Source organism: Natator depressus, chromosome 23 (genome assembly GCF_965152275.1).
Source record: "Natator depressus isolate rNatDep1 chromosome 23, rNatDep2.hap1, whole genome shotgun sequence".
In the NCBI taxonomy this organism is placed as follows: Eukaryota; Metazoa; Chordata; order Testudines; family Cheloniidae; genus Natator; species Natator depressus.
The window spans coordinates 23,065,631-23,083,235 of NC_134256.1; the positions used below are offsets into that span (position 1 = coordinate 23,065,631).

Consider the following 17,605-nt stretch of genomic DNA (forward strand, 5'->3'; position numbering starts at 1 on the left):
CTGCCAAGCCCCCTGCCCCCGGCCACCCACTTTCCCTCCCCCTTCGCCTCAGAACGCGATGCACGGCCAGTCCCCCCCCCCAGGCCGAGACGCCCCCCGCCCCACGGCCGAGCCCCGCCCCACGGCCACCCACTTTCCCCTCCCCCTTCGCCTCAGAACGCGCCCCACGGCCAGCCCCGCCCCCGGGTCGAGACGGCCCCCGCCGAGCCCCCCCCCAGGCCGAGACGCCCCCCGCCCCATGGCCGAGCCCCCCGCCCCACGTCCGAGCCCCCCGCCGAGCCCCGCCCCACGGCCAGCCCCCCCCAGGGTTGAGACGCCCCCGCCGAGCCCCCTCCCAGGCCGAGACGCCCCCCGCCCCACGGCCAAGCCCCCCGCCGAGCCCCCCGCCCCACGGCCAGCCGCCTGCCAAGCCCCCCGCCCCACTGCCACCCACTTTCCCTCCCCCTTCGCCTCAGAACGCGGTCCACGGCCAGCCCCCCCGGGTCAAGACGGCCCCCACCGAGCCCCCCCCCAGGCTGAGACGCCCCCCGCCCCACGGCCAGCCCCCGCCGAGCCCACCGCCCACACAGCCAGCCCCCACCGAGCCCCACGGCCACCCCACTTTCGCTCCCCCTTCGCCTCAGAACGCGCCCCACGGCCGAGTCCCTTTCCCCACGGCCACCCACTTTCCCTCGTCCTTCCCCTCAGAACGTGCCCCACGGCCAAGCCCCCCGCCCCACGGCCACCCACTTTCCCTCGTCCTTCCCCATAGAAATGCGCCCCACGGCCGAGCCCCCCGCCGAGCCCCCGCCCCACGGCCAGCCCCCCGCCCCAGGGTCGACCGCCCCACGGCCAGCCTCTTTCCCTCCTCCTTCCCCTCAGAACGCGTCCCACGGCCAGCCCCCTGCCCCACGGCCAAGACCCCTGCCGAGCCCCCTGCCCCACGGCCAGCCCCCCACCGAGCCCCCCGCCCCACGGCCACCCACTTTCCCTCTTCCTTCCCCTCAGAACGCGCCCCCCGCCGAGCCCCCCACCCCACAACCGAGCCCCCTGCCGAGCCCCCCACCCCACGGCCAGCCCCCACCGAGCCCCCCGCCCCACAGCCACCCACTTTCCCTCGTCCTTCCCCTCAGAAGGCACCCCACGGCCAGCCCTCGCCGAGCCCCCCGCCCCACGGCCAGCCCCCCGCCCCAGGGTCGAGACGGCCCGCGCCGAGCCCCCCCCCCCCACCAAGCCCAAGACGGCCCCCGCCCCACGGCCAGCCCCCCACCCCATGGCCACCCACTTTCCCTCCTCCTTCCCCTCAGAACGCGCCCCACGGCCAGCCCCCAGCCCCACGGCCGAGCCGCCCCAGCCGAGCCCCACGGCCTGAGACGCCCCCCGCCGAGCCCCACGGCTAGCCCCCGCCAAGCCCCCCGCCCCACAACCGAGACAGCCCCGCCGAGCCCCCCGGCCGAGACGCCCCCCGCCGAGCCCCCCACCCCAGGCCCGAGACGGCCCCTGCCGAGCCCGCCTCCAGTGTGGCCAACTTTCATGGTTGTGTTGTGAGCCACATGACAATGATTGTTCTCCTTAAAGCCCCTGCTCCTGGAGTCACATGGATCTGTGGTGAGTTCAGCCGTCGTTCTCCGTGGGGGTGGTGAACGCTTCCCAAGGTGCCCAAAAGGCTCGGAAAACAGGTGTCGAATCACAAGACCCCCGGGTCTATTGTTTTTACATAATGCCATGACTTGTGGGGAGCTCTGTCGTTATTTTTGGACATTTGGGGTTGGCAACACTGTGCCTGAGCGCCAAGATGGCCACTGGGCCCGCGCCAAGCCTGCCTCAGCGCCAAGATGGCAGCACGGGATGGGTGGGGAAGTGCAGCTGGCTGGACGTCTTCGCCAAGCAGCCCGAGCAGGTTGCCCCAGCCGCGCTCCAGGCCCCACCGTGGGTTGGGGCCCTCTGGGCTGGGACGCCCTGGCACCAGGCAGAAACCAGCCCCCAACTAGAGACGTGGACCCTGCAAGCTCAGGGACAACATGAGGGATTGGGAGGGCGTAGGGGGGCAAATAATGGGGAGATAAAGCATGGGAGGAGGGGGGTACAGATGCCCCCCAACCCTGGCCATCACCATGAGTGGAGTGGGGGCTCAGGCCCAGACAGGCGGTTGCAGGGGGCTGGTCCTGGCTGGAGCGAGGGGTCAGGGGTCCCCAGGTCAGTGTCCATGGGTCCGAGCTGGGGAGCTGTGTCCGCGGGGGGACCTCCCCAGCACCGGCCCCACCACCCCGCCCTCATCATTGACCCACATGCCCCTCCACCCCAGTGTCAGCCCACCCACATCGCTGACCCACATACGCCCCTATGCCAGCGCCGGGCCCACCAACACCACTGACCCACATGCCCCTCCACCCCGGCTGTGCCAGCCCACCCACAGCGCTGACCCACATACACCCCCACGCTGGTGCTGGCCCCGCCAGCACCACAGACCCACACACCCCTCCCAAAGCCATCAGTGAAGGGTCAGGCATGGCTGGTCACCCCCAGGGGGCAGGGGGGCTCAGCTGTGCCCCTATAGTAACAAGCCAGCAGTTCTTTGCAAGGAGAGCCCCCCCCCATCACCCCAGAATCCCAGCACAGGGGCTGTCTGGTAACCAGCCCAGCCAGATCAGGGGTGTGGCTAGGGTGACCAGATACCCCGACTTTTGGGTCTTTTTCCTATACAGGCTCCTATTACCCCCCACTCCCTGTGCCGATTTTTCACATTTGCTGTCTGGTCATCCAAGGGGGCAGGCAGGGCCGGGTTAGCAGGGACTGAGGGCCGTGGGGGCAGGGCTGGGCTAGCAGGGCTGTGGGTCGGGAGTGAGGGGCACCGGCGGGGCCGTGGGGCAGGGCTGGGCTAGCAGGGCTGTGGGTCGGGAGTGAGGGGCACCGGCGGGGCCGTGGGGCAGGGGTCGGCTAGCAGGGCTGAGGGTCGGGAGTGAGGGGCACCGGCGGGGCCGTGGGGCAGGGCTGGGCTAGCAGGGCTGCGGGTCGGGAGTGAGGGGCACCGGTAGGGTCATGGGGGCAGGGCTGGGCTAGCAGGGCTGTGGGTCGGGAGTGAGGGGCACCGGCAGGGCCATGGGGGCAGGGCTGGGCTAGCAGGGCTGTGGGTCGGGAGGGAGGGGTGCTGATGGGGCCGTGGGACAGGGCAGGGCTAGCAGGGGCTGTGGGTCAGGAGGGAGGGGTGCTGATGGGGCCGTGGGACAGGGCAGGGCTAGCAGGGGCTGTGGGTCAGGAGGGAGGGGTGCTGATGGGGCCGTGGGACAGGGCAGGGCTAGCAGGGGCTGTGGGTCAGGAGGGAGGGGTGCTGATGGGGCCGTGGGACAGGGCAGGGCTAGCAGGGGCTGTGGGTCAGGAGGAGGGGTGCTGATGGGGCCGTGGGACAGGGCAGGGCTAGCAGGGGCTGTGGGTCAGGAGGGAGGGGTGCTGATGGGGCCGTGCGGCAGGGCTGGGCTAGCAGGGGCTGTGGGTCAGGAGGGAGGGGGTGCTGATGGGGCCGTGGGACAGGGCAGGGCTAGCAGGGGCTGTGGGTCAGGAGGGAGGGGCACCGGCAGGGCCATGGGGGCAGGGCTGGGCTAGCAGGGCTGTGGGTCGGGAGTGAGGGGCACCGGCGGGGCCGTGGGGCAGGGCTGGGCTAGCAGGGCTGCGGGTCGGGAGTGAGGGGCACCAGCAGGGCTGTGGGGCAGGGGTCGGCTAGCAGGGCTGCGGGTCGGGAGTGAGGGGCACCGGCGGGGCCGTGGGGCAGGGCTGGGCTAGCAGGGGCTGTGGGTCAGGAGGGAGGGGTGCTGATGGGGCCGTGGGACAGGGCAGGGCTAGCAGGGCTGTGGGTCGGGAGTGAGGGGCACCGGCGGGGCCGTGGGACAGGGCAGGGCTAGCAGGGGCTGTGGGTCAGGAAGGAGGGGTGCTGATGGGGCCGTGGGACAGGGCAGGGCTAGCAGGGGCTGTGGGTCAGGAGGGAGGGGTGCTGATGGGGCCGTGCGGCAGGGCTGGGCTAGCAGGGGCTGTGGGTCAGGAGGGAGGGGCACCGGCAGGGCCATGGGGGCAGGGCTGGGCTAGCAGGGCTGTGGGTCGGGAGTGAGGGGCACCGGCGGGGCCGTGGGGCAGGGCTGGGCTAGCAGGGCTGCGGGTCGGGAGTGAGGGGCACCAGCAGGGCTGTGGGGCAGGGGTCGGCTAGCAGGGCTGCGGGTCGGGAGTGAGGGGCACCGGCGGGGCCGTGGGGCAGGGCTGGGCTAGCAGGGGCTGTGGGTCAGGAGGGAGGGGTGCTGATGGGGCCGTGGGACAGGGCAGGGCTAGCAGGGCTGTGGGTCGGGAGTGAGGGGCACCGGCGGGGCCGTGGGACAGGGCAGGGCTAGCAGGGGCTGTGGGTCAGGAAGGAGGGGTGCTGATGGGGCCGTGGGACAGGGCAGGGCTAGCAGGGGCTGTGGGTCAGGAAGGAGGGGTGCTGATGGGGCCGTGGGACAGGGCAGGGCTAGCAGGGGCTGTGGGTCAGGAGGGAGGGGTGCTGATGGGGCCGTGGGACAGGGCAGGGCTAGCAGGGGCTGTGGGTCAGGAGGGAGGGGTGCTGATGGGGCCGTGCGGCAGGGGCTGGGCTAGCAGGGGCTGTGGGTCAGGAGGGAGGGGTGCTGATGGGCCGTGGGACAGGGCAGGGCTAGCAGGGCTGCGGGTCGGGAGTGAGGGGCACCGGCGGGGCCGTGGGACAGGGCAGGGCTAGCAGGGGCTGTGGGTCAGGAGGGAGGGGTGCTGATGGGGCCGTGGGACAGGGCAGGGCTAGCAGGGGCTGTGGGTCAGGAGGGAGGGGTGCTGATGGGGCCGTGGGACAGGGCAGGGCTAGCAGGGGCTGTGGGTCAGGAGGGAGGGGTGCTCATGGGGCCGTGGGACAGGGCAGGGCTAGCAGGGGCTGTGGGTCAGGAGGGAGGGGTGCTCATGGGGCCGTGCGGCAGGGCAGGGCTAGCAGGGGCTGTGGGTCAGGAGGGAGGGGTGCTGATGGGCCGTGGGACAGGGCAGGGCTAGCAGGGCTGCGGGTCGGGAGTGAGGGGCACCGGCGGGGCCGTGGGACAGGGCAGGGCTAGCAGGGGCTGTGGGTCAGGAGGGAGGGGTGCTCATGGGGCCGTGCGGCAGGGCAGGGCTAGCAGGGGCTGTGGGTCAGGAGGGAGGGGTGCTGATGGGGCCGTGGGACAGGGCAGGGCTAGCAGGGCTGCGGGTCAGGAGGGAGGGGTGCTGATGGGGCCGTGGGACAGGGCAGGGCTAGCAGGGGCTGTGGGTCAGGAGGGAGGGGTGCTGATGGGGCCGTGGGACAGGGCAGGGCTAGCAGGGGCTGTGGGTCAGGAGGGAGGGGTGCTGATGGGGCCGTGGGACAGGGCAGGGCTAGCAGGGGCTGCGGGTCGGGAGGGAGGGGTGCTGATGGGCCGTGCGGCAGGGCTGGGCTAGCAGGGGCTGTGGGTCAGGAGGGAGGGGTGCTGATGGGGCCGTGGGACAGGGCAGGGCTAGCAGGGGCTGTGGGTCAGGAGGGAGGGGTGCTGATGGGCCGTGCGGCAGGGCTGGCTAGCAGGGGCTGCGGGTCGGGAGGGAGGGGTGCTGATGGGCCGTGCGGCAGGGCTGGGCTAGCAGGGGCTGTGGGTCAGGAGGGAGGGGTGCTCATGGGGGCCGTGGGACAGGGCAGGGCTAGCAGGGGCTGCGGGTCGGGAGGGAGGCGCGCCAGGCCAGGCCTGCTCCGAGGTTTGGCACAGCAGTGGTTAAGGCAGCCGGGGAGGGGACAGTGGCTCAGCCAATGGCTGCGGTGCGTGGCCGAGGCCGAGGGGTGGTGCTGTGGAGGCGGCTGGGGTATGCCAGGCCCGGCCATGGGGCCCGAGGACCATGCGGCGCTCCTGCACGTGGCCGGGGCCAGCGCTCCGGGCCTGGCCGTGGTGGCCACCCGTGGCCTGGACAGGGTGGCTGTGGAGGTGGGGTACCGGGCACTACCCAGAGCCCCCCGTGCCCTGGCCACCCCCCGCCCTGGCCGTGCCCTGCAACTCGCTGGTGAACCTGGGCCACGTGGTGCTGGGCTGGCGCTGGCTCCCCTGGGCTGGCCGCTGGCACCGCCGCCGCTGCTGCCGCCGGCCGGCTTCGCCCTGATGGCCCTGGCCTATGGCCCCGTCCCGTGGGCCCGGCTCTGGACCCCAGCACCCGCGGGTGGCTGTGCTGGGCCAGTGGGTCACAGTGCCTGTCTTCGCCTGGGCCGGGGCCTGGTGCCCTTGCCTGGCGCCCTTGCCGAGCAGCCCGGCCGCGGGGCGCTGGCCCTGGGGGCCACGCTGCTGCGCAACGGGCTGGCGGAGGCCCACACACGTGGCTTTGAGGTGGCCCTGGCGGCCCCCGTGGCAGGCGCGGCGGTGCCAGGGGGACGCGGGCTCGGCCTGGCCCACAGCAGCCGGTTTCGCCACCTGAAGCTGGGAGGTGCCTGGCTGCCCCGTCCGGAGACCCAGCAGCCACTTCTGCTCCAAGCGGTGTGACGGGCTGCAATTCCCCACGCCTGGGAAGGGGCCCGAGGCCCCAGCCCACCCTGGCCCTGCAGTCCCTGCCCGCCCCGCTCCTGGGGCCAGGACAGCGGGCACCCTCCCCCCACGGCTGGGGGACCGCATCCAAGCAGAATCAAGAGATGGGCATGGAAGATTTCTGCCCCTGCCCCTGCCTGAAGGGGACGCTGTGCTGGGAGCAGGTCCTGGGGCTTAGTAGTGGATGCTCTGGCCGGGCACGGGGGGGCTGACTAGACAGGCTGCACCCCAGCAGATAGGGGGACCCCTCACCCGCTGCTGGCTACCTATAAATGGCCCCCCGGCACGGACTAAAAATATATAAAATGTTTTATTTTTCCAGTGACGGTTCTGCGACCCCCCCACCCCCAGGAAGCCAGCCGTGGGGCTCCGGGAAACGTGAACCTTCACAGGTGGGAGCTTGTGGGGCGTCTTTGTGCCCCAGACACCTGGGTCCCATGGAGCAAGGGGGAGCCGCGTGGCGGGGGGTGGGCACGAGCCACTAAGTACCAAGGTGCCACTCCCCCTGCAGTTCAAAGGCGCCTTCCCGGCTGCCTGGGCCCCATGCCCGCTGCAGGGGGGGAGGGGAGGAGAGTGTCTGCCCCTCCATTCAAAGTCACCTCCCCGGACGCCTGGGTCCCTGGATCGAGGGGGGGTTGTAGCAGCCTGGAGGTGCGTTTTGGGGTGGGGCTTGCCCCCGCCATCGATGAGAACTTCATCCTTCCATGTCTGTCCATCCTTCTCAGGGCTCAAAATCATCACTCTCCTCGGGCAGGCGGGGGGCTGAGCCTGCAGGGGAGAGGAGAGGGGTCAGAGCCATGGGGCGGGGGGGGGGGGACAGAGACCCCACCCCCACCCAGGGCCCCCCCAGGCACGGAAAGAACCACCCTCGGGGGAAAGGAGCTCGAGGGGGGAGTTTTACGCCAGCCCCCCCCAAACTCAGGGGCTGCTGGGAGGAGTGGGGTTACCTGCTGGGAGCTCGGAGGCCAGCACCCCCAGGCTGTCCAGCGCCCCCTGCTGGTACAGCGCCAGCCGCTCCATGATGCGCTGCCGGGCTGGGTTGATGTGAATCTGGGGGTGCAGGGACGGGGCGACACCTGCAGAGAGAGCAGAGGTCAGGGCACCCTGCCTGGGTCAAAGGTCACCAGACTGAGGGGTCAGAGGTTACAGCAAGCATGGGATAAAGGGCCATGTCAGCTGGAGTCGAAAGTCACCCAGGCCAGGTCCAGCAGGAGCAAACATGGTGGGCAGCGGAGAACACTGTGTGCCTCAGTTTCCCCATGTGCAATGAGGGAGTGGGAGGGGGCGTTTGTTGCTGCAGGGGACCAGGTGTGACCTCACCTGGCAGCCAGGACCCCAGATACTGGCCTGGAGACGGGGGACCCAGCGACTGGTGCCCAGGAGCACCCCCAGCTCAGGAGCAGCCGCTCGGCCAGGGGGGCAAGGGCCTGAGGGCCTGGCGACCGGTTCCAGTGGGGGGCGGGGGGAAGGGCGGTTGGGGGAGGAGCTGGAGCCCCTGGGGACCAGGACAGGCCCAGCTGGGGTCAGATGTGCAGTGTGACCCTGGTGAGTCCTGCTGATTGGGCGGACGGGGTGCCTCGGAGGCCCCGCCCCCTCCCTCACTCAAGGAGCTGGGGCTGGGGCTGAGGGGGTTGGGGTGCGGGGGGTTGCAGGCTCCAGGAGGGGCTCTGGGCTGGGGTTTGGAGGGGGAGGGCTCCAGCCGGGGATGAGGGGTTTGGGGTGCGGGCTGAGGCTGGGGGAGGGGTTTGGGGTCCCAGCAGTGCTTACCGCGGCCCTGTGCTGCCCTCGTGCCCACAGCTCCCATTGGTCGCGGTTCCCAGCCAATGGGAACTGCGGAGCCGGCACTGGGGGTGGAGGCAGCGCAGGGAGCCTCCCTGGCCGCCAAGCACCTCAGGGCTGCAGGCGCCTGCTGGCCACCCCCGGGGGCCACATGGAGCCACAACCGGAGCTGCCAGGGTCCCTTTTCCACTGGGTGGGGGCCCCAGAGCCCAGAGGAGGGGACACCCCGAGTGGCCCACAGCAGAGCCAGGCTGCTGGGGCTCAAGGTTGCAGTCCCAGGGGGCCCCCAGCGAGAGCAGACCCCCGAGAGGTCTGGGACAGGGGTCAAAGGGCACTTTGGGGAGGACAATGGGGTCAGAAGTCACCCCACAAAGACAGGACTCACCCAACCAGCTGCCCCCCTCCTCCGACAGGCTCTGGTCGCTCTCCCACAGGCTGGTTGGGGGGCAGCTCCGGGGCCCTGGGGAGCGAGTCCCCCTGGGGGATCGAGGGGGGATCCCAGGGCAGCGACTTCTGTAGCCGCTCTAGGTCCTCATACACCTAGGGGCACAGGCAGAGCAGGGTGAGAACCCAGGAGTCCGGGCTCCCAGCCCCCCTGCTCTAAACCCACCAGACCCTGCTCCCCTGCCAGAGCCGGAGAGAACCCAGGCGTCCGGGCTCCCAGCCCTCCCTGCTCTAACCCACCAGACTCCACTCCCCTGCCAGAGCCGGAGAGAACCCAGGCGTCCGGTACCTGGGCCATGGGTGGGCGCCGTTTGCTGCGTTTCTGGAGGCAGAGGGTCGCCAGCCGGCCCAGCGCAGGGCCCAGCCCCTCCGGACACGGCCCGACCCGTGAGTCCACGTGGCTCCGGAAGATCCTGGTGCCGACCCGAGTCGCCCGAGCGTCCTGGTCCGGGCCCGTCACCGCCAGCTGCGATCGCCCGGGACCCTCGCCCACCTCAGCCTCCTCCTCCTCTGCGACCAGATCCTTCTGTGGGGTGGGGGTCGGGGGTGAGGGGCACCGGCAGGGCTGGGGGCAGCCCGGGGTACCTGGGGGTGGGAGGTCAGGAGTGAGGGGCACGGGGGGAGGGAAGGGGGGGGGGTCAGCGTCTCACCAGGAACTGTGTCCGTCCACGTCCGTCTGTCTCCCAGGGCCCGTCTCCCCGTCAGCGTTTCCAGCAGCACCTAGGGGGCCGAGGGGGTTGCTGAAGGCTCCAGCATGGGAGGTTGGGGGTGGCGGGAAGATCCCCCCCCATCCCTCATGTGAGACCCAGGTCGGTTAGTCTGAGCTCTTAGGGGGAGGGGTCTGGGAGCTCCTGCCCTGTTTCCTTCCCCCCCCAACCAAGAAAAAAGGGGAGCCTGACCCCCTGAGGTTGGGGGGGTCTAGTGGGGGGCCTCAGGCGGGGGGCAGGGGAGCATGCGGGGGCTGGTACTCACCACACCGTAGCTGTAGGTGTCGATAGCGGGGGACAGGGCCCCGCTCTGCACGTACTCGGGGGCAGGTAGGCCAGGGTGCCCCGCACCGTGTGGGTCCGGCCCAGGCTGGCACTGAGCCCCCCGCTCCCTGCCCGGCCCCGCCCGGCCCGCGCCAGCCCGAAGTCGCCCAGCCGGGGGCGCAGCGCCCGGTCCAGCAGGATGTTCGAGCTGGGGGGAGGAGACATGGGGTGAGATGTGGCCCCCGCAACGCCCCCTGCTGCCCTCCTCCCCAAGCCCCGCTCCCCGGGCCCCCTTCAGCTCCAGAGACATCCCCAGCCCCCACCCTGCGCCCCCCACGAACCCCCTCACCTCTTGATGTCCCCGTGGATCAGGCTGGGTGTGTCGTGGTGCAGGAACTGGACGGCGCACGCTGTCCCCACCAGCACCTCCAGCCGCTGGGCCCACGTCAGGGGGGGCGCCCGGCCCTGGGGGAGCAGAGGGGGGTGAATGGGGAGGGGCCATGTTCTGCTTCCCTTAGGGCGAGGGAGGGGGGGCCCAAGGCTGCGTCCCCATGGAATGGGACTGGGGGGGTCCTGGAGCCCAGGCAGCCCGGCAGGCTGAGCCCCGGGGGGGGCTGGGAGCCAAATGACCCAACTGGAGACTCCTGCCCGGGGGGCCCAGCACAGCCCCCTCCTCCCCAGCCCCCCCCCTTGCTTGCCGCTCGGGGGGTGGCTCCCTGGGGTGGGGGTTACCTGGCCGCTCAGCCGATCCTCCAGGGACCCGTTGGGCATGAAAACGTAGACGAGGCAGAAATGGTCCCGCTCGGCGCAGAACCCCCCGAACTCCACGTGTTGGGGTGCCGGAACCTGGGGGCGGGGAGTTAGTGGGGGAGGGTCACCCCAAATTCCTGGGGCCAGAGTGAGTGCAAAGCATTCTGGGTAGGTCCCAGGGCGCTGGCCCCACTGGAGCCCCCCCCACGGCCGGTGCCCCTCACTCCCTGTGACGAGGTGGGGATTTCCCCGCGTGATGGGGAACGGGAGTCTGTTCTGGACGAGCACCGGGCAGGGCAGGGGCCCGGCAGCTGGAAGGAGTCGGTCTCGGCTGGCTTGGGGTGGGGGGGGCGGGGACCAGAGCCCTGGCTCTGGCTTCCCTCCCCCCAAGAAGGGCTTGGCTGAAAGTCACCGATTTCTGTGCTACCAAGCTCTGTTCTACGCCGCGTTCCACACGCTGCTCAAGAGTCCCATCTGGGGGGCAGGGCGCTCTGGCCCCCCCAGGTCCCCGCCCCGGGGGACGCGCTGCGGGAAGCGCCCAGTGGGGCAGGGGAGGCTGGAGGCTCCGGGGCCGGACCCAGGACGGTGGAAGCCGGGGCAGCGTCTTGCCCTGGGGACAGTCGGCGCCGAGAGGGGAGGGTCCCCAGCGTCCTGCCCGGCTTCGCAGGGAGCAGGTCCGAGCAGGGCCCGGGTACCCCGCGACACCCCGACCCGCAGCCCCTGCCAGCCCAGCCCTGGGCCCCCAGTCCTGCCAGCGCCCCTCACTCCTGACCCACAGCCCCTGCCCCGCCCGGCCCTGCTGGTGCCCCTCACTGCTGACCCGCGGCCCCTGCCAGCCCAGCCCCGGGCCCCCAGCCCCGCCGGCGCCCCTCACTCCCGACCTGCCCGGCCCCGACAGCCGACCGCCAACCGGCCCCGGCTGACCGCCGACCGACCGGCCGCCTGCCCACCGGCCGGCCGCCACCCGGCCACCCAGCTGCCGGCGCCCCTCACTGCTGACCCGCAGCCCCTGCCAGCCCAGCCCCGGGCCCCAGCCCCGCTGGCGCCCCTCACTCCCAACCCGCCTGTCCCCGGCGACCGCCCCCCGCCGACGGCCGACCGCCAACCGGGCCGCCCGGGCCGGCCCCCGCCCCCGGCCGACCTGCCCCCGGCCCCCGCCGACCGGCCCGGCGCCCAGCCCCGCCCCGGCCCCCGGCGCCGCCCGGCCCCGCCCCGGCCCCCGGCGCCGCCCGGCCCCGCCCCGGCCCCCCTCACTCCTGACCCGCCCGGTCCCGGCCCTGCCCTGCCTGGCCCTGCCAGTGCCCCTCACTCCCGACCCCGGCCCCGCCCGGCGCCCCTCACTCCCGGCCCCGCCAGTGCCCCTCACTCCCGACCCCGGCCCCGCCCGGCGCCCCTCACTCCCGGCCCCGCCCGGCGCCCCTCACTCCCGGCCCCGGCCCCGCCCGGCGCCCCTCACTCCTGACCCACAGCCGCCCTCACTCCTGACCCTGTCCCGCCCAGCCCCTCACTCCCGACCCACAGCCACCCCTCACCGTGACAGTTTCTCCACCTCGGTGAGGAAGCTGCTCCGGATGCTGCTCCAATCTAGCTCCGCGTCCTGGAGAAATGGGGGGTTAAATGAGAGTCTGGTCACCTGCCCCACGGGACACAGGGAAGGGAAGGGGGCAGAGTAAAGGATTCTGGGGCAGGCCCCAGCGCGAGTGGGGGGCTCAAAGGATTGTGGGTAGATCAGTGGACAGGAGGAATGCAAAGGATACTGGGAAGGGCCCCCCCACCGAGGATGCTGGGTAGGGGCCCCCGTGTCCCCCATACCTCCTTCAGCCGCTTGACTGCGTAGTCGGTGTTGCGCAGCCGGGCCCGGTACACGCAGCCGAACCCGCCTTCCCCGACCTTATGCCGCTCCGCGAAGCCGTCCGTGGCCTGCGCCAGCTCCGCCAGGGGCCAGGCAAAGGGCTGGGGGGCAGGGCCCAGCTCCAGGGGGGCGGGGCCCAGAGACTCCACCCCCTGCAGGGGGAGAGAGAGACACACACACAGGGGCAGCTCAGGGCCCCCCCGCAAGCAACAGAGAGCCCAGGCCAGAGCGCTAAGGATTCTGGGTTGGACCCAATCAGACCCCTCCGCCCCGCTGCCACCGTGGGGGGTGTATTGCCCATAACTACTGCCAGCCAGGGCTCTCCCCTGTTATCCATCCCTGCCCCCCTACTCAGGGCTCTTCCCTCCCCACTCCGTCCAAGCACCCCCCACCTTCCCATCTCGGTACCTGGTTGGCAGGGGGGGCTGCGGGTGGGGGGCCGGGGCCCTGGGTCCTGGTGCTGAGCAGGCTGCTGGGTGGGGGGCCAGGCAGAGGCAGCGACGGGCAGGAGGGCTCTGGGGGGGGGGGGCAGAAACAGGCAGTCTGTTAGCAGGGGAAGGGGAATGGGGAGAGCTGCACCCCCCGAGATTCAATTCCCCACCCCCAGGGGGAGGGGGCGGAGTTACCTGGCGGAGGCTGCGGGGGCGGTTTGGGGGGGTCCCAGGTAACGGTCCAAGCTCTGCTGTCACCGGTGGGGGGTTGGGGGGCTGGAGGAGCTGAGGGAAGAAACGGGGGTCTCAGGACAGGGGGCTCGGAGGGAGGCTGCCCTGGGAAACAAAACGGGGGGTTAAAGATGGGAGCCATGCACAAAGGAACCTGACTCCACTAATCCGTCAGCCCTAAACTCTGCCCCCCACATACCCCCACCCTTCATAGGGACCCTGGGATCCCACCACCCTGAGGCCAGGGCCGGGCTGGCAGGGGGCTGCGGGTCGGGAGTGAGGGGCACCGGCAGAGCTGGGGGGGCAGGGCTGGGCTGACGGGGGCTGTGGGGCGGCCGGGCCGGTGGGGGGCTGTGGGTCGGGAGCGAGGGGCGCCGGCAGAGCTGGGGGGGCAGGGCCGGGCTGACGGGGGCTGTGGGGTGGCCGGGCCAGCGGGGGGGCTGTGGGTCGGGAGCGAGGGGCGCCGGCAGAGCTGGGGGGGCAGGGCCGGGCTGACGGGGGCTGTGGGGCGGCCGTGGGGGCAGGGGGCTGTGGGTCGGGAGCGAGGGGCGCCGGCAGAGCTGGGGGGGCAGGGCTGGGCTGACGGGGGCTGTGGGGTGGCCGGGCCGGCGGGGGGGCTGTGGGTCGGGAGCGAGGGGCGCCGGCAGAGCTGGGGGGGCAGGGCCGGGCTGACGGGGGCTGTGGGGCGGCCGTGGGGGCAGGGGGCTGTGGGTCGGGAGCGAGGGGCGCCGGCAGAGCTGGGGGGGCAGGGCTGGGCTGACGGGGGCTGTGGGGTGGCCGGGCCGGCGGGGGGGCTGTGGGTCGGGAGCGAGGGGCGCCGGCAGAGCTGGGGGGGCAGGGCTGGGCTGACGGGGGCTGTGGGGCAGCCGGGCTGGCGGGGGGCTGCGGGTCGGGAGCGAGGGGCGCCAGCAGGGCCGGGCTGACGGGGGCCGTGGGGCGGCCGTGGGGCGCTCACAGCTGGCCAGCAGGTCGCGAGCCCGGTACAGCTCCAGCTCGTCCAGCAGCGCCAGCAGCTGCCCGACGCGGGCGTTTCGGTTCGTCCAGGCCCAGAGCAGCCGCTGGGTCCGTCCGTCCGTCCCCTCGCACAGACGCAGCTCGACCTGGTCCCGCGCGATCCGCGAGGCTGCGGGGAGGGGGCAGGTGTCAGCGGCCCAGCCCCCCGTCCCTCCGTCGGGGCCCCCTCCCCCCCCCAGTGCAGCCCAGCCCCCCCAGTCCCTCCGTCGGTGCCCCTCCCCCCCCCAGTGCGGCCCAGCCCCCCCAGTCCCTCCGTCGGTGCCCCTCCCCCCCCAGTGCGGCCCAGCCCCCCCAGTCCCTCCGTCGGTGCCCCTCCCCCCCCCAGTGCGGCCCAGCCCCCCCAGTCCCTCCGTCGGTGCCCCTCCCCCCCCCAGTGCGGCCCAGCCCCCCCAGTCCCTCCGTCGGTGCCCCCTCCCCCCCCAGTGCGGCCCAGCCCCCCCAGTCCCTCCGTCGGTGCCCCTCCCCCCCCAGTGCGGCCCAGCCCCCCCAGTCCCTCCGTCGGTGCCCCCTCCCCCCCCAGTGCGGCCCAACCCCCCGTCCCTCCGTCGGGGCCCCCTCCCCCCCCCAGTGCGGCCCAGCCCCCCCAGTCCCTCCGTCGGTGCCCCTCCCCCCCAGTGCGGCCCAGCCCCCCCAGTCCCTCCCTCGGTGCCCCTCCCCCCCCCAGTGCGGCCCAGCCCCCCCAGTCCCTCCCTCGGTGCCCCCTCCCCCCCCCAGTGCGGCCCAGCCCCCCCCCCGTCCCTCCGTCGGTGCCCCCTCCCCCTAGTGCGGCCCAGCCCCCCCCCGTCCCTCCGTCGGTGCCCCCTCCCCCCCCAGTGCGGCCCAGCCCCCCATCGGTGCCCCCTCCCCCCCCAGTGCAGCCCAGCCCCCCCGTCCCTCCCTCGGTGCCCCTCCCCCCCCAGTGCGGCCCAGCCCCCCGTCCCTCCGTCGGTGCCCCCTCCCCCCCCAGTGCGGCCCAACCCCCCGTCGGTGCCCCCTCCCCCTAGTGCGGCCCAGCCCCCCCCAGTCCCTCCGTCGGTGCCCCCTCCCCCCCCAGTGCGGCCCAGCCCCCCCAGTCCCTCCGTCGGTGCCCCCTCCCCCCCCAGTGCGGCCCAGCCCCCCCAGTCCCTCCGTCGGTGCCCCTCCCCCCCCAGTGCGGCCCAGCCCCCCCAGTCCCTCCGTCGGTGCCCCTCCCCCCCCCAGTGCGGCCCAGCCCCCCCAGTCCCTCCGTCGGTGCCCCCTCCCCCCCAGTGCGGCCCAGCCCCCCCAGTCCCTCCGTCGGTGCCCCTCCCCCCCCCAGTGCGGCCCAGCCCCCCCAGTCCCTCCGTCGGTGCCCCCTCCCCCCCCAGTGCAGCCCAACCCCCCGTCCCTCCGTCGGGGCCCCCTCCCCCCCCCAGTGCGGCCCAGCCCCCCCAGTCCCTCCGTCGGTGCCCCTCCCCCCCAGTGCGGCCCAGCCCCCCCAGTCCCTCCCTCGGTGCCCCTCCCCCCCCCAGTGCGGCCCAGCCCCCCCAGTCCCTCCCTCGGTGCCCCTCCCCCCCCCAGTGCGGCCCAGCCCCCCCAGTCCCTCCCTCGGTGCCCCCTCCCCCCCCCAGTGCGGCCCAGCCCCCCCCCCGTCCCTCCGTCGGTGCCCCCTCCCCCTAGTGCGGCCCAGCCCCCCCCCGTCCCTCCGTCGGTGCCCCCTCCCCCCCCAGTGCGGCCCAGCCCCCCGTCGGTGCCCCCTCCCCCCCCAGTGCGGCCCAACCCCCCGTCGGTGCCCCCTCCCCCCCAGTGCGGCCCAGCCCCCCGTCCCTCCGTCGGTGCCCCCTCCCCCCCCAGTGCGGCCCAACCCCCCGTCGGTGCCCCCTCCCCCTAGTGCGGCCCAGCCCCCCCCAGTCCCTCCGTCGGTGCCCCCTCCCCCCCCAGTGCGGCCCAGCCCCCCCAGTCCCTCCGTCGGTGCCCCCTCCCCCCCCAGTGCGGCCCAGCCCCCCCAGTCCCTCCGTCGGTGCCCCTCCCCCCCCCAGTGCGGCCCAGCCCCCCCCGTCCCTCCCTCGGTGCCCCCTCCCCCCAGTGCGGCCCAGCCCCCCCCGTCCCTCCCTCGGTGCCCCCTCCCCCCAGTGCGGCCCAGCCCCCCAGGGTTCCCCCCAGCCCTGGCCCCCAGCACACCACAGGACCCTCCTCCCCCGACAGGGTACCCCAGCTCCTCCCCCAGTGCACCCCGGCCCCTCCCCCTCAGGGGCACCCCAGAGACCCCGTACCGAAGCGCTCCCAGTCCGCCCGGTCCAGCGCGTCCATCAGGCGGCAGAGGCCGCAGACCAGCCAGGCCGGGAGCTCGTAGAGGAACCGTCCGGAGCCGGAGCCGGAGCCGGTCCCGGCCATGCCCCAGTCACCGGGCACTTCCCCTTTAAGACAGAACGTTTAACGGCTGAATGCGCATGCGTGCGGCGCAGACCGGCCGTTTCTCGACGCCATCTTGGGAGTGGCAAATTCTACGAAAAGAGCGATTTGCCGCCATGTTGAGTGGGGCGGAGTCCCCAGCCAGGCCCATTGCGTTGACGGTGGCGCCGCCATATTGGGTGTGGAGAGTTGGTCGCACGTCGCCATTTTGAGTGTGGCTGCTTCCCCGCTACGTACAACCAGCTGAGCCTGTGTGGCTCCGCCATCTTGAGTGTGGCATGAGTCAGTGGCTCTGCAGCAAACGCTCCGCGGAGGGGCTACGAAAGGGGAGGGGCTACAAGTGGGGGCGGAGTGATGGGAGGGGTTGGGGGCGGGGCCGTGGGGAGAGGTGGGGTGGTGTTTGGGGAGGTTGCGGGAGGAGGCAGGGCAGGGGGATTACAGGGAGAAGCTGGTTGTGGGGAGGAATGGGGCAGGGCTATGGGGCAGTGTCTGTGGGGAGGGATTGGGGGAGGAGGCAGGGCAGGGGGATTACAGGGAGAAGCTGGTTGTGGGGAGGAATGGGGCAGGGCTATGGGGCAGTGTCTGTGAGGAGGGGGGTTTGGGGCAGTGTCTGTGAGGAGGGATTGGGGGAGGAGGCAGGGCAGGGGGATTACAGGGAGAAGCTGGTTGTGGGGAGGAATGGGGCAGGGCTATGGGGCAGTGTCTGTGAGGAGGGGGGTTTGGGGCAGTGTCTGTGAGGAGGGATTGGGGGAGGAGGCAGGGCAGGGGGATTACAGGGAGAAGCTGGTTGTGGGGAGGAATGGGGCAGGGCTATGGGGCAGTGTCTGTGAGGAGGGGGGTTTGGGGCAGGGTCCGTGGGGAGGGATTGGGGGAGGAGGCAAGGCAAGGGGATTACAGGGAGAAGCTGGTTGTGGGGAGGAATGGGGCAGGGCTATGGGGCAGTGTCTGTGAGGAGGGGGGTTTGGGGCAGGGTCTGTGGGGAGGAGGCAAGGCAGGGGGATTACAGGGAGAAGCTGGTTGTGGGGAGGAATGGGGCAGGGCTATGGAGGGGTTGGAGCGGTGTCTGTGAGGAGGGGGGTTTGGGGCAGGGTCTGTGGGGAGGGATTGGGGGAGGAGGCAGGGCAGGGGGATTACAGGGAGAAGCTGGTTGTGGGGAGGAATGGGGCAGGGCTATGGGGCAGTGTCTGTGAGGAGGGGGGTTTGGGGCAGGGTCTGTGGGGAGGAGGCAAGGCAGGGGGATTACAGGGAGAAGCTGGT

General features: G+C 72.8%; 2 protein-coding genes across 2 annotated transcripts; one reads left to right on the forward strand and one right to left on the reverse strand.

The window, feature by feature from the left end:
* Positions 1–5,837: 5,837 nt before the first annotated feature.
* TMEM187 (transmembrane protein 187) lies at positions 5,838–6,420 on the forward strand. Its single transcript, XM_074937465.1, is given in 6 exon segments — positions 5,838–5,948; positions 5,950–6,087; positions 6,090–6,155; positions 6,157–6,243; positions 6,246–6,346; positions 6,348–6,420. Coding segments are annotated over 6 exon segments (576 nt in total).
* A 429-nt stretch (positions 6,421–6,849) lies between these two features.
* IRAK1 (interleukin 1 receptor associated kinase 1) lies at positions 6,850–16,380 on the reverse strand. Its single transcript, XM_074937043.1, is given in 18 exon segments — positions 6,850–7,295; positions 7,475–7,603; positions 8,692–8,734; positions 8,736–8,846; positions 9,040–9,276; positions 9,401–9,433; positions 9,435–9,470; positions 9,723–9,778; positions 9,781–9,929; positions 10,071–10,186; positions 10,454–10,551; positions 10,554–10,567; positions 12,004–12,068; positions 12,284–12,466; positions 12,732–12,838; positions 12,950–13,090; positions 13,941–14,108; positions 16,210–16,380. Coding segments are annotated over 18 exon segments (1,854 nt in total). The 5' UTR covers positions 16,331–16,380; the 3' UTR covers positions 6,850–7,248.
* Positions 16,381–17,605: the final 1,225 nt, after the last annotated feature.